This window comes from Monodon monoceros, unplaced genomic scaffold (assembly GCF_005190385.1).
Source record: "Monodon monoceros isolate NGI ecotype Baffin Bay Population unplaced genomic scaffold, NGI_Narwhal_1 Super_Scaffold_1, whole genome shotgun sequence".
Lineage (NCBI taxonomy): Eukaryota > Metazoa > Chordata > Mammalia > Artiodactyla > Monodontidae > Monodon > Monodon monoceros.
This window is the reverse complement of record NW_021703765.1, coordinates 69,055,372-69,068,008: the sequence shown is the minus strand read 5'-3', so window position 1 is coordinate 69,068,008 and position 12,637 is coordinate 69,055,372. Positions and strand designations below refer to the sequence as shown.

At 50.4% G+C, this 12,637-nt stretch overlaps 2 protein-coding genes across 5 annotated transcripts in view; one reads left to right on the top strand and one right to left on the bottom strand.

The window, feature by feature from the left end:
• Window positions 1–1,281: 1,281 nt before the first annotated feature.
• Window positions 1,282–7,801, bottom strand: ISCU (iron-sulfur cluster assembly enzyme). The gene is made up of 5 exons (XM_029234153.1): window positions 7,617–7,801; window positions 5,959–6,072; window positions 4,960–5,070; window positions 3,309–3,387; window positions 1,282–1,797 (listed from the first exon to the last, which is right to left on the bottom strand). The coding sequence occupies exons 1-5, from the start codon at window positions 7,728–7,730 to the stop codon at window positions 1,712–1,714; spliced, it is 504 nt and encodes a 167-aa protein (XP_029089986.1). The 5' UTR covers window positions 7,731–7,801; the 3' UTR covers window positions 1,282–1,711.
• A 1,374-nt stretch (window positions 7,802–9,175) lies between these two features.
• SART3 (spliceosome associated factor 3, U4/U6 recycling protein) overlaps window positions 9,176–12,637 on the top strand; it is a 33,427-nt gene continuing 29,965 nt past the window's right edge. For 3 of the 4 annotated variants that reach the window (XM_029224597.1, XM_029224593.1, XM_029224591.1), the window contains exon 1: window positions 9,190–9,507. In XM_029224597.1, the coding sequence (XP_029080430.1) occupies window positions 9,196–9,507 (312 nt within the window). In that variant the 5' untranslated portion in view covers window positions 9,190–9,195. Of the gene's footprint in view, window positions 9,508–12,637 lie in introns of all 4 variants that reach the window. The other variant, XM_029224599.1, reaches the window with a different exon arrangement.

The following is a 12,637-nucleotide window of genomic DNA, read 5'->3' as shown; positions in this document are numbered from 1 at the left end:
TTGTAGCTGCACGTCCACACATTTTGAGGTTTGGGCTATTCTGGTAATATTGCCGTGCTGCCTACAAGCAGCTTCTGACGTGTAGAATTTAGCCTCAGCTCTCAGAGGATGTAACCGGGACAAAAATGTCTCATTTAAAAAAGTCACAAAGAACAGCGGTGGGGAATTGCAGGGCGGCCACATATAATAAAGAGAGAAGCGCAGCCTTAGAGGGACTGTGAATTAAACAGTAGAACACGCCACATGGGACAATGTGACATGGCTCCACCCAGCAGCTCTAATTTGAGATTCTGATGAAGGCCCTGCTCTGTGGGCTTCCCCGCAGGCTGGGGGGGGTGGGGTAGGGGAAGGGCCTTTGAAGTTCAGTGTCCTTCCCCAGAACCCAGAGGAGTTTTTTTTTTTTGCTTTTTTTTTTAAACAAAGAAGGTATATTTAAGAGAAGAGGCAGCCAGCCTATGCCTGAACATTGGGAAAAACAAAAGCATCTTACTTTTGAAGTTGGAGATTTGAGTCTTAGCTGGCATTTTGAGATCATGTTTCACTAGAAAATTGGGCCTTTAGTGGGGCTTTTAGCTGGTGCGTGACTGTGGGCGCCTCAGCACGGCACCCCCTGCCTGTCCACCCTGGGGCCAGATGGGTAGGAGGAACAGTGGTTAGAACAGCTGTTACTTGTCCCTGAGCCAGGGACGTATGTTTTTAAACTTGAGGTCACTGTACACGTAGACAGTTCACAGTGAACTATTTGTCACAGCTGTGCAGGTGTGGACAAAAGAAGGTTCTTCCCAGGGGCTTGGCCCACCCGCCTCCACACAGAACCACCCAGGAGGTTCTCAAGAGTCGGGTATTGGAACTACTTGACGAGACCTACAGCAGAACCCCGGGCCTAGGAGTCGGCATCTAAATCTCATCCCTCAGGCCTCTGTGGATTTGGTCCACAGCTTTAGGGTAGCGTCCAAGCCATTGTTGCTCAGATTTCAGGATTTCACAAACTAGTGAAATTATAGACAGAATCTTCTGGACTGACTTTGAGTTGTCAGCCTGTTATATTGTAAAGAATGAAAAGTGATGGCCATCTCCTTTCATCTTCCGCCTTGTTTCAGAAAACATTATCGACATCTGGCTTTGTTAAAATCTCCATGCGTGGTCTTTACTGCCCAGTTTGCTGGGAAAGGTGCACGAGTCATCACCGTCCAGCATCTGTGAACAAACCCCAAGGGGCTGAGGGCAGCCCTGTGAGGTGAGTGAGGGACCCAAGAGACAAGGCTTACCAGAGGCAAACACTGCTTTATATTCCTTTATTTATTATATATATGCAAATCTGTTTTATGTACAATATTTGGTCCTACCAAATAATCTTACCAAGGCATTCTACCGGTAATCTTCCCCAAAATAGATTCAGGTAAAATTAGATATTTGTGCACTTCACGACTACCCAAACCTACTGATTTCAGTTTGGGGGCCATATGCATAATTCGAAATAGACATACACTAGATTAAGGCGATGAAAGTGAGCTGCAGGAAACCACAGGATTCAGAACAACTAGACTGTGTATTTTGCTTGCATTAGAGTTACAACGTGAACAGCAAATGCTGTGCGGATCTCATAGCGCTTTTATTGTAGTGCGAGGGCTTCTGAACACCTACGTGACTGCACGGCGTGGGTGGGGGGGGTAAGCAGCCCACGTGACCTGCGAGAAGCTTCGCCGGGAGCTCATTTCTTTCCCACCTCTCCTTTCTTGGGTTCTTGTTTCAGTTTGAAATCAGCCAGGGCGGCCTTGATGGCATCTTCGGCCAGCACTGGAAGTAAGAGAACGAAAGAGAGCCTAAGTTTCTAGAATCTGCAGGAACAGTCTTAGGAAGAGAATCTTTAAGAGCTGAGGTAGTGGTGCTGGGACAGGCTTAACAGAGTCACCTCACCAGGGTGCTGGGCGAGGAGCAGGCCTGCAGGCCGATGGCTGTTTCCTGAGCCGGATCCCTCCTGCGGGGCGGCTCTGGGGACAGACTGTGCGGCAAATACCCGAGGTTCTAGGATAGTTCCTTGGCCTCTTGGACGATCATGTTTTCTTGCTGGGATAGGGTGAGGGCTTTATACATAGTGCCTGATGCACAGGAGGGACGCAACAAATGGTAGTTCTCAGCTGCTCTCAGGGAAGTCAGGATAAATGCGGTGGATGCTGGTGGCGCTGGATGGCATTACTTAGGTCGTGCCAGTTTGTGCCTGGGATGGCATTTGCCAGCACTCTCTAGTGATCCCAAGTGTGGAAACTTTTATTTTGGAGTCGATATTAAAAGGGAGGCTTTGGGGAAAATAAACATTGAGAGAGCTGGAATGATAGCAGAGAGCGTTGGCTAAAGGTTTCAGTACCCAAGAAGGCCTAATGAAAAGGCGGGGGGTTCCTCTGAAACCACGTGAAAATGTTTACAAGCTATGGCCTTTATTCACGGGTATTTGAAATTCCAGTGCAAGTGGAAAGAACTCGGGTCTCAGCAGACCTCCATCCCTGCCGCGGCACTCACTTCTTCTCTTGTGAGTCCTACCCTGGCAGGAGGCCTGGCCCTCTGCTGATTTTTAACTAATTTGGTCAGTAAATCTCCATCAATAAGTTTAGGCTACTGTTTCCCATAACCTCCTTTCCCTAGAAGGTTGAGATTTGAAAAGCTTTAGACTGAAATGGAAAGCCAAGTATAAGCCTTTAGGCATCTGGGCTTTCTCTTAGGGAGAGTACAGAGGGGGATACTGCACAACTGGGCTTAGTCATTGCATATGCACAGATGCAGACCCTGACAGTGATGGCATCTGGAAAGGAAGTGAGGAAATGCACAACAAACAGGATTATGGTGAAAGCGGCATTTTCTCCTTTACTGGTCCCAACTTCACCACAGCCGGGTGAACAGCACAGATTCTGGAATCAAAGACTGGGGTTTAGACTCTGGCCCTCCCACTGAGGAGCTGTGCGACTGGGGGGCTTTAACCTGAGCCCTCGTTTCCTCCTCTGTGTGGGGAGAGGTAATGACACCTCTGGGGACTGGAGGATGTTCCTGAGGGTTAGAAGTGAGGCCACAACGTGCTCGGCACGATGCTTGGCCCACACCACCCCCGCAGGACTCCCCTGGAGGCCGCAGTGAGACCCTGGGTTCTAACCCTCTGGAGACTGTGAGAACGGACTCCATGAGCTGTAACCCTCGGAGGCTGTAAAGGTGGACTCCACAACCCGAAAGGACTCGCCATTCCCCTGTCACAAATCAAGTGGATGCCATTACAAAACTGCCCTGTCTGAGCCCATGGGCATCCTGGAGGGGACACTTACTGGAGCAGTGCAGTTTCACAGGCGGGAGGCACAGCTCCTTGGCAATGTCCGTGTTTTTGATGGTCAAGGCTTCCTCCACCTGAGGGGCAGATGGGACAGACGGGAAGTTTTAGTGATGCTCTATCTGGTGGGACAGAAAATAAAAAGGGCCAAAGAGGCCCCCACGACAGGGTGGTGGTGGGGGACGATTTCCATTTAATAACCCCAGACAGAGGACTCCCACTTCCACGTCCAGGCTGCAGCTCGGCTCCTCAAGTACGAAGTATACGCACCTGCATTGCTCAGCTGGGGTGAGCCAGGCCCGCAGAGATGCTGCCACGAGCCAGGAGTGGACCCTGGGAGGAGTCTCTGAGGGATCTGCTTGAGGCCAGCAACTTGAGCCTTTTTTAAAAGGCAGTGATGTTCTATGCTGTTTTTGTGACTCTCAGCTTCTCTGGTGTCCTTATACTAAATGTTCAGAATAAATCCCATCAACCCTAAGTGCTAGATGGCGTCAGGGAGGCGGGAGGGGTGGCACCCAGGCTGGCAGCACCCGGGCCAATGGCACAGACAGCTTCTGGAAGGAGAGCTCTTGGGGCTCATCCCCTGCCCCAAGGAGAACCTTTCTCCTCTAGGCAGACTAAAAAGGATGCCTGGGGTTTGTCGAGAGCCCAGGGGCATAACAGGAGGCAGGTCTACATGGAACGGAGCCCCGCTGCCTTAAGGAAAGCGATTTCCCCCCCTGCCCCCCAATCTCCCAAGTCCACTAACTCCACTGAATTATGCTTCAACTTCTGTTGCTGGAAACTCAGATGGGAGTCTCTCAGGGTCAGAGAAAGGCCCTGTCCCCACTTTCTGATCACATTCACGGGACCAGGCCCTGGGAGCACAGGTGCCCTGTCTCCTCATTTCCTCTTTCCCTGAGGATAGTTCTGGACAAATCACTTCACAGCCACCTCCGGCCAGAACAGGTTAGGTCTCTGCTTCCCCGGCCCTGAGGACCTTGCCGGCCCTGAGGACCTTGCCGGCCAGGAGGCCCTGAGCCACGGGGAGCCGGCGGCATGTGGCCTGGCACACACCTCTGTGACTCAGCTCCCAGAACCTGGGCCCTTGGGGCTGCAAAGGTGAGCCCCTACAGTTTGGTTTTTCTGAGAGGTTTTAATGGCAACAGGATTTTAGAAAGGCTAGTTTGTTATTTCATGAATCCTTGTAAGCCACCTGCACTCCCTCCTGAAGCACAATGGGAGGAAACAAACAAAACAAACCACAACGGAACTGCCCCCAGAGCAGACTTAGACTTCTAAGAAATGATAACAGCGGTGACCCTGGAGAAAGCCAAAGATTTGTTTTCACTTCTTTTGTGTTAGAGGGGGAAGTGAGGATCTTTTTTCGATTTAGTTAAAAACAAAACACCACCAAAACCCCCAAATAAAAATGATCAACAACAAAAAACCCCAAACTAAAAAACACTTAAAATTATCCGTAATTCCCAACATGGAGAAGAATTTAATAAAAACCTCGGTAAGCAAAATTAAAAAGAAAATTCTTAGCATATTTAGAAAAAAAAAATCTTAGGTTTTTGGTTTGTTTGTTTACACTCACTAGACCCTTCCCTTAACTGAGAGCCAGGTTTGTGGAGAATGTGACTTAATTCTAGTTTGCAGGAACCTACCGTCTTCCCCTTTACCCATTCGGTGGCTAGAGAGCTGGAGGCAATCGCAGAACCACAGCCAAATGTTTTAAACCTGGCGTCCACGATCTTCCCCTTTTCATCCACTTGAATCTAGAAAAGAGGCAGGAGTTAGCAGAGGTTCTGGTGTGCCCCATAGAACCTGGTGCTCATGGAGGCCCACGGGGCGCTCCCTCCCTGACAGCTTTGGTCCTGCTTTCCGCACTTAAAAGTCTGGGCACTAATTACTGAGTTTCCTCTATTCCAAAGAGCTCAGTGATGAGAAGATAAAAGCAGGAACTATACAGAATTATACAGGCCTAGCTAGTAAAGATCAACCAAAAAATATGCCTCCTGCTGCCCCCAATCCTAGCCTGATTTTTGGCTATGAGGTTCTCCTCCCAGCTGCTGGGTCAATGTGCGTCTTTAAACACCAGGAGAGTCTGCAGTAAAGGTCTCTGGATAATGCTTTTTCCTTTGGCGCCAGACTGCATGTAGTAGTTCCCTCCTGCCTTGTTTCTGTTTTCCAAGATAGTCATGAAGCTGTCTGGCGAGCTGCCCACCACGGTGACGAAGGAGATGTGGAGAAAGCTATGGTTCACCCAGAGCGCCTGGCACTACCTGCATGTCATCTCCAACGTGGGGGAGGTTTGATTTATTGCGTTTCCTGTCTCTTTGGGGATTGCTAACTTAACAGTTGTGGTTCTCCTTTGATTGGTAAAATTCACAAAAGATTTCACTTAGCTAAACTGGAATTTAGGCTGGTACAGTGAGCACAAAGGTGAGATCGGTTCACTGTGTCAGAAAGGGTCAGCGTAGTTTACTAGTATGACTAGCATTCAGCCCCTGCGCGAGTCATTTATAACACTGACTTGTCCCATCTCACAGGAATTGAGATGGGGACCAGATGCAATGCTGTACACGTAAATGCTGTCAACTACGGAGCACTGTACAAGCAAAGGGGTCACCGTTACCACCAGTAAAGATGGGAACCAGGGGTACCTGTAATTTCATGACATCACCACACGCTGGAGCTCCCACCAGTCCGGTTCCAACATTTTTAGACGTCTTATCAAGGGACCCCACGTTTCGGGGATTTTCATAATGATCAACAACCTGAAACGAGAGGGTGAACAGAAATCACAGTCACTCTTTTTTGCTGTTGGTCTCCCCGACTTTGATGGCAAAGTCCTTGAAGTCAGCAAGCTGAACCTGGCAGGCCATCACTAAATACCAAATTTCACCTGGGAATGAATTCAGAGATTCCAGAGAGTGGCAAAAAATCAGCAAAATCCTGTCTTAATTCCGCAGGGTTTTGAAGCACAAATAATTACTTGACCTTTAACCACCCAAGTCACCAGAGTTGGGCTCAAACAGCATTTTTGTAATTTCCAAAGAAAATCTGTTCTCAAAGGATAATGATTACTATTCGAAAATCCTAAAAGTAAGTATGGTCCAGAAATGGAAGGGTTTCCCAGAAGCCTCAAGGAGACTGTTACAGGAGGAACAAGGCTATGGAATATGTCCCTTTGTGTGCGAAAATAAATAATAAATATCTCATTACTGTATTTCAGGGCCCTGAAATCTCTCTGGTGCAGCAGCGCACCCTGGTGGTAGAAAGGCTTGTGTAAACAACACACACCCTGGGGCGGGGAGGAGTGAAGTCCGTGGGGAAACGCGCGGAAGCCAGAACAGAATAAACATCTATTCAAACTGGCACACGGAAGGCTTTAAAAACCTTGAGGTTTGTTTACTAGTTAGCAGTAAGTATCCCGATCTTTCCAGTCCCCTCCCCCACCTCCACCCCAGCTATCCAACCACGGATTTTGACTCCAAGCCCAAGGACCTACAAGATAATGTCCAATCTGGACTTTCTGCCCCGGGTTGATTCACCGCATTCTTTAGTCAACCGGTTCCCGAGTGAGAGAGTCTCATGTTTAGGGACTTTCCACCCCCGGAAGTTAAAGGCTGCAAACTATGCACCTATCTCTACTCACAGCTCACCACCACTCCAAACAGAAAACAAAAATTAAAACGTTATGACTGTTCGTTACATGTCCATCTCCACTCGGAGGCTCTGAGCCCCTGCAACAGTAACATCACCCTAAGTGGCCTCCCTGTGCCAGACACCCTGCCGAGGACTCCGCAGGCATGGTCTCGAGTACGGGGGGCTGATAAGACCCCATTTGACAAGTGGGGAAACAGGTTCAGCGCAGGGCACTGACTTGCCCAAGGTCACCTGGCCAGGGCGGTAGCCTTGGCTGAAGCCGGACCCCGCGCCGCTGTGTGTCGGGCTGGCAAGTCATTGCAGAACCCTGCTTCCTGGGCTGTTGGGGGTTTAAAGGCTGGATGCACGAGATCGCGGCCAGAGGCCGGGCCCACGGGCAGTGGCCATTAGATGGGCAGGAGCTGTCATTTTTATTTCAGGCGCGGTTAGTGCCCCTGCGCAGGAAGGGAAAGTTAGTCCAGGCGGATTCGCGCGAGGGGCGGCCTCTCCGTTGGGGCCCGGGGCGGCCCGTACCCTGGGTCGCAGTGGGGCCTCTCGGGCCCCGCAGTTCCCAGGCCCCGCAGAGTCTTTCCTAGGCCGGGCCTCCGCTAGGATGCCCGCACTCTCGGTTGTCCTCGCACTCCCGCCCCCGCCCGGTCCCGCCCGCTCCTACCTTCTTGTGATAGAGCCGAGCCGGAGCTGACAGCTCCCGGACCGGCAGACGCAGGGCCCGGAGTAGCAGTGCCGAAGTCGCCCGCCTCATACGTCCTGCTCCAGCCGCCGCCATCTTGCGGACTTGCGCCTGCGCAGGCCGAGTGCGAGACCGAGGCGCGTGCGCGAGTCTGTTCCTAGCTTGGAGCGCGCTCACTCTAATGTCCCGGCGACTTCGCGCCTGAGCCCTCCCGCTCCGTGCACGTGTACGCGCTTTGGTCCCGCCTTGACCACGCCCCTCCGGGGCGGGCGGGGCGCGGAGCCCGGGTTGGACGCGGAGCCCAAAGGTCTGGAGTCGCAGGAGGGTTTGTCCTCCGTGATGGGTTCTGGATCTGAGGGGCTTCGGGCTGGAGTTCGGGACCCAAGTTTGCGTTCACAAAGTCCACCGCCGGAATGCGCAGAGGATCAACCAGTCCACCTTTCTTAGCCCTGTTTTGCAGCTTAGGAATTTGAGGATCAGAGCGGTGTAGTAGCTTGTCCTAGGTTGCCCGGAGAGTTAGCCTCAATTGGGATTCAAACTTGAACAATCCTGAGTTGGAATCCCGTTTCTGCTCCTAACTGGCTGTGTGATCCTAGGTGAATGACAGCGTCTTTCTAAACCTCGATCTTCCCTTTTGTACTAATTCAAGGACAGTTCTTTCATCCATTAAGCAAATATGTGTTGAGTATCTACTTTTTGTCAGGGTGCTTTGGGAATCCAACGGAAAGAAAAACATATAACTTCTGACATAATTAAGCTTGCTAATGAGGGAGAAAGGCAATAAATAGACACACCAAGGCTTTCCTACGTCAAAGTGGAAAGCTTAGCTAAACGAATACTTTGCCCTGATTTTAAAAAGTGTGTATGTTTGACTCTATTTCTCTCTATATAAAAAAGCAAACTCACAATTTATATGACAAGGCATGGCAATGAAGAGATTCTAAGTAAATGTTTACTAATGCAGTTTATTAATATTGGTTTGCAGAATATGATCCTATAAAACCAGAAAACGCACATGTGTATTTAACTGCTAGGCACCAGCCATTACATAAAGGGGAGGAATCTCTTTGGGAAGAGAGTTTTTCTCATGAATGGTGCAGTCGATCCTTCCCCGAGGACTTAGACATTTCTATGCATTTGAGGCTCAGTTACTGGGGAGACTGAACCACGCGCCAGGTCAGAATAGGCGGTAAGGCATTAATTCCAAGAATCATTTTGACCTTCTCAAGATGGCGGCAAACCCTTAATGTCAATCATCACGCTCACTCCATGACTTCCTCTATGGCTTCCACTTCCTGTCTAAGGACCCAACTTCTGTCCGAAGTTGTGGCGAAACACATGCCCTGTTAGTGAGTTCTTTTTCCTCCAACAAGAACTATTAAAAGTATATAAAATAGCATGAGTTTTGTGTATTTCGAGGTTTCGCCGTCATCCGTGGCTCACAGTTTCTCTCTAGGTGGCAGGAGAGCGCGGTTTTGATCAGGCGCGCGCCGCGGGCAGCTTCTACTTCAGTGGGTCTTCGGCGGCAGAGTGAGGACCCGGGAGGCACTGGAAGCGCAAGATGGCGACGGCGGCCGCAGCATCGGCTTCGGAAGCGGAGGCTGAGCCCAAGGCCGGGCCCAAGGCCGAGGGGGAGGAGGCTGAAGCTAAGGAGGCAAGGACGAGGAGGAAGGTGTTATCGCGGGCCGTGGCCGCCGCAACGTACAAGACCGTAGGGCCGGAGTGGGACCAGCAGGAGGAAGGCGTGAGTGAGAGCGATGGAGATGAGGAGTACGCCATGGCTTCCTCGGCCGAGAGCTCCCCCGGGGAGTACGAGTGGGAGTACGACGAAGAGGAGAAGAACCAGCTGGAGATCGAGCGGCTGGAGGAGCAGGTGAGCGCGGGGGTGGGCGGCGGGCTCCTTCCCTCAGGTTCCCAGGCCCCGGCCCGCCTCCCTTGTCCTCGGCGGTAATAAAGCCGCCAAGGCCGCCAAAGCGCAATTCATCAGCGCGTCTCCCGTCCTTCGAACGCTTACTGCTTGCCAGGTGATTTGCAACCGTTATCCCATTGAACCCTCGCAAGAACCCGCTGAAGGAAGTAGTGTATTTCCCGTTTTGTGGGAGGAAACTGAGGCTCTTGGTGGAGGGAATTCTCTTGCTCAAGATTACAATTCTTGCAAATGGCGAGACAGGCTTTGAACTTTGAAACGACTCCAGAACTCCCGCTTTTAGCCACACCGTTCAGCTGTCCAGCACGAGAAATAACATTTTATTTCTAAAAGAGAGTTATTTGCCTGTAGGAATGACGACGCTGATGAACTATGGCGTGGTCGGGAAAATATTGACGGTGACGGTGATAATAGAAACGGAAAGGGAGCAATTACAGCGTCTGGAGCCTAAGGCCCCAGTTCTGGCTCTTCCACCCTTGCGTGCGCTTGGGCGAATTTCTTAATCTCTCTCAGCCTCGGCTTCCTCGTTTGTAAATTGGGAGAAACGATTTCCGCACATACGTTTGTTATAATGGTAATTAAAGCCCGGGGCCTGGCACTAGTAGCTACGTGATTTCTAATCTGTAACCTTGTGAGATACAGGTGGTGGTATCTCTTGTGTAATCTAGGATTCCAGCAAGAAGTAGGTGGCACATTCAAATTAAGAAAGTTTGAGAAAAGGTCAGTAAAGGGACTACTGTGTCTAGGGCAGGGAAATCAGGAGTAAAGGTTCGGTACCCCAGGGCTAGTAGTAGCAGGACCTTTAGGTGTCCACCTTTAGGCCTGAAAAGGTGATGGGAGGGACTGGTTTTCCAAGTAGTTGTGTGGAGACAACACCTGAGAGGAGGTGAGGCGTTTGTTCCAGGGGTGCGGCCCCAGTTTCCCATCAGGGATTGGGGTGGGGAAGAAGTACCCTGACCTACTGCTCTGCCTCTGTCCAAATAGTCTGCTGGTGCTGTCTGCTGGAAGCAAGACAGCCAGAGACCTCATCAGTGTGGTCCACACAGTGGGTCACAGGACGGGGAAGAGAGAGGGTGGAGTGGATTTGGAGGGGCAAACAGATGGAGCACATTCTCATTTTACAGATGAGGAAACTGAGGCACAGAAGGAATGATGAAATGATTTGCTTAGTCACTCGTAAGGGGTTTTGAATTTTTCAGGGTTGTCTGTGGACTGAATGCCACACTGGCTATGAAATTACTTAGTGATGTGAGGTTGTTAGCCTGGGTTTCTCACTTTGCTGGGTGTGAGATTCCTTATAACGTCCTCTCTGGAGGTGATGTTTTTGTTAAGTTGTGAAACAGTTATATTATCTTTTGGTATACCTGTCCCACTTGTCATTGCATCTGAACCAGCTGGGGGTAGGCAGGTGGTTACCATTTCTGCTTTTTATAAATAAGCACGCCGAAGTCCATTCAGTCTTTTATTCATTCAGCAGTGTAATACGAGGTGCCAGGCGGACTGTGTCCCTGTCCTGGTGGAAATCTGTTCTTCTGGCCTTGGGCCTTTCAATGAGCTATTAGCTTACTCGGTAGGGGAAAGAGGATTACCTTTTTAGGGGAAGGGGAGGCTTGGAAGCAGAGCGATTAAGTCCTTGATGAGGTGAGGGTACCCAGCTTACTAGAGAGGAGGGTGGGTCAGGGCAGAGGCCACCGGCCTACTGGTATTGTGCAGTTGCCAGCCCTGCCTCAGGCCACCAAAGGTGACCACACAGGATGGGATCTGGCAGGTGATGGTGAATTGAAGAGCCTCTGGCTTTATCCTCTTTTCTGGAGGGTCTAGAAATGGACTTTTCCAATTTTTCCAAAACTCCCTCCCACCTCCTCCTAATCCCACAGCCTCTAGTTCCTGCTGTAACGACTCTCCTGGTGGAGCATGATGGTCGGTAACTTCCAGAGAGGCCTGTGAAACCCTCGGCCTTGTATTTGCAAATTCCATTTCTCGCCCTGAGTGTGTTTATGAAAGCTCGCAGTTAGTAGTATCTGTCCATGTAACAAAAGCGGAGATTTCCCACCATTTGTGTTTTTGGCCTGAAACTAAAAGTGGCACCTCATGGTGTCTTACAGGTCATGTCAGCGCTCTGAGCCTGCTGTGCCAATTGGTAAAGGGAGGGTTGTAGTAGTACCTCCCTCACAGGGCTGTTGTGGAGCTTAAGTGACAAGAGGTGTGTAAAGCTCCAGGCACAGTTTGACACACAGTAGATGCAGTGATGGGACCTGCTCCCTTCTCCTTCCCCCGCCCTTTCCTGTGATTGCAGCTAAGTGTCCTCTCCACCAGGCCTCTCTGTCACCTCTCTGCCCCCAGTCCAGGGCCAGGTTGTGCTGTTAGGGAGTTAGGAAATTTAATTCGCAGAGCACTTGCACGTTGGCTAAGCCTTCTCTTTCTTTAAAGAATCCTTTGTCGTTAACAGTGTTCTGAGACCAGACTAGACCGGCACATGTGCTCATTTGTCAGTGCTGGTTGAACACTCTGGAAGGTCTCTTAAATGCATGTCAGTGTGCATTTAATGTACGTGCTCTCAGAGCACATCTCCATATATAGTATCTTCATTACTTGGGCCTAAAAATCAGAAATTTAGATCAAAAACCATCCTAGAGACAGTTCCTTTACTTCAGTGAGTTTTGTACGTTTCTCTTCTGACCTCCCTCTGGTGTTCACGGGAGGGCCGCTTGCATAGACATTACTCAGGCTGGCTAGGCAGGACTTGCCCACCCCCCTTCACGCTCAGAAAACACATTCAGACCCAGGTGAGTTGCGAGTGATGGGGTGACAGGGAGAACTGCGCCTGCTCCTTCGTGAGGAGAGTACATCTTCCATGATCTTCAGTTCTTTCACTGTGGTTACTTGCGTGACACACTTGACAGCCAATTTTGAGACATCAGTGCATCATGGCAGTCCATTTGAGATGCAGAGGTGTACTCCAGTGCCTTCCGGTACAGACAGGGAAACAGAACCCGTGGACGTTAGAACACTTGTGTCCTGACCTCGTCCTGTCCTTTTACAGCCTATCACATAATCATGGGGTGGGTTCAGCCTG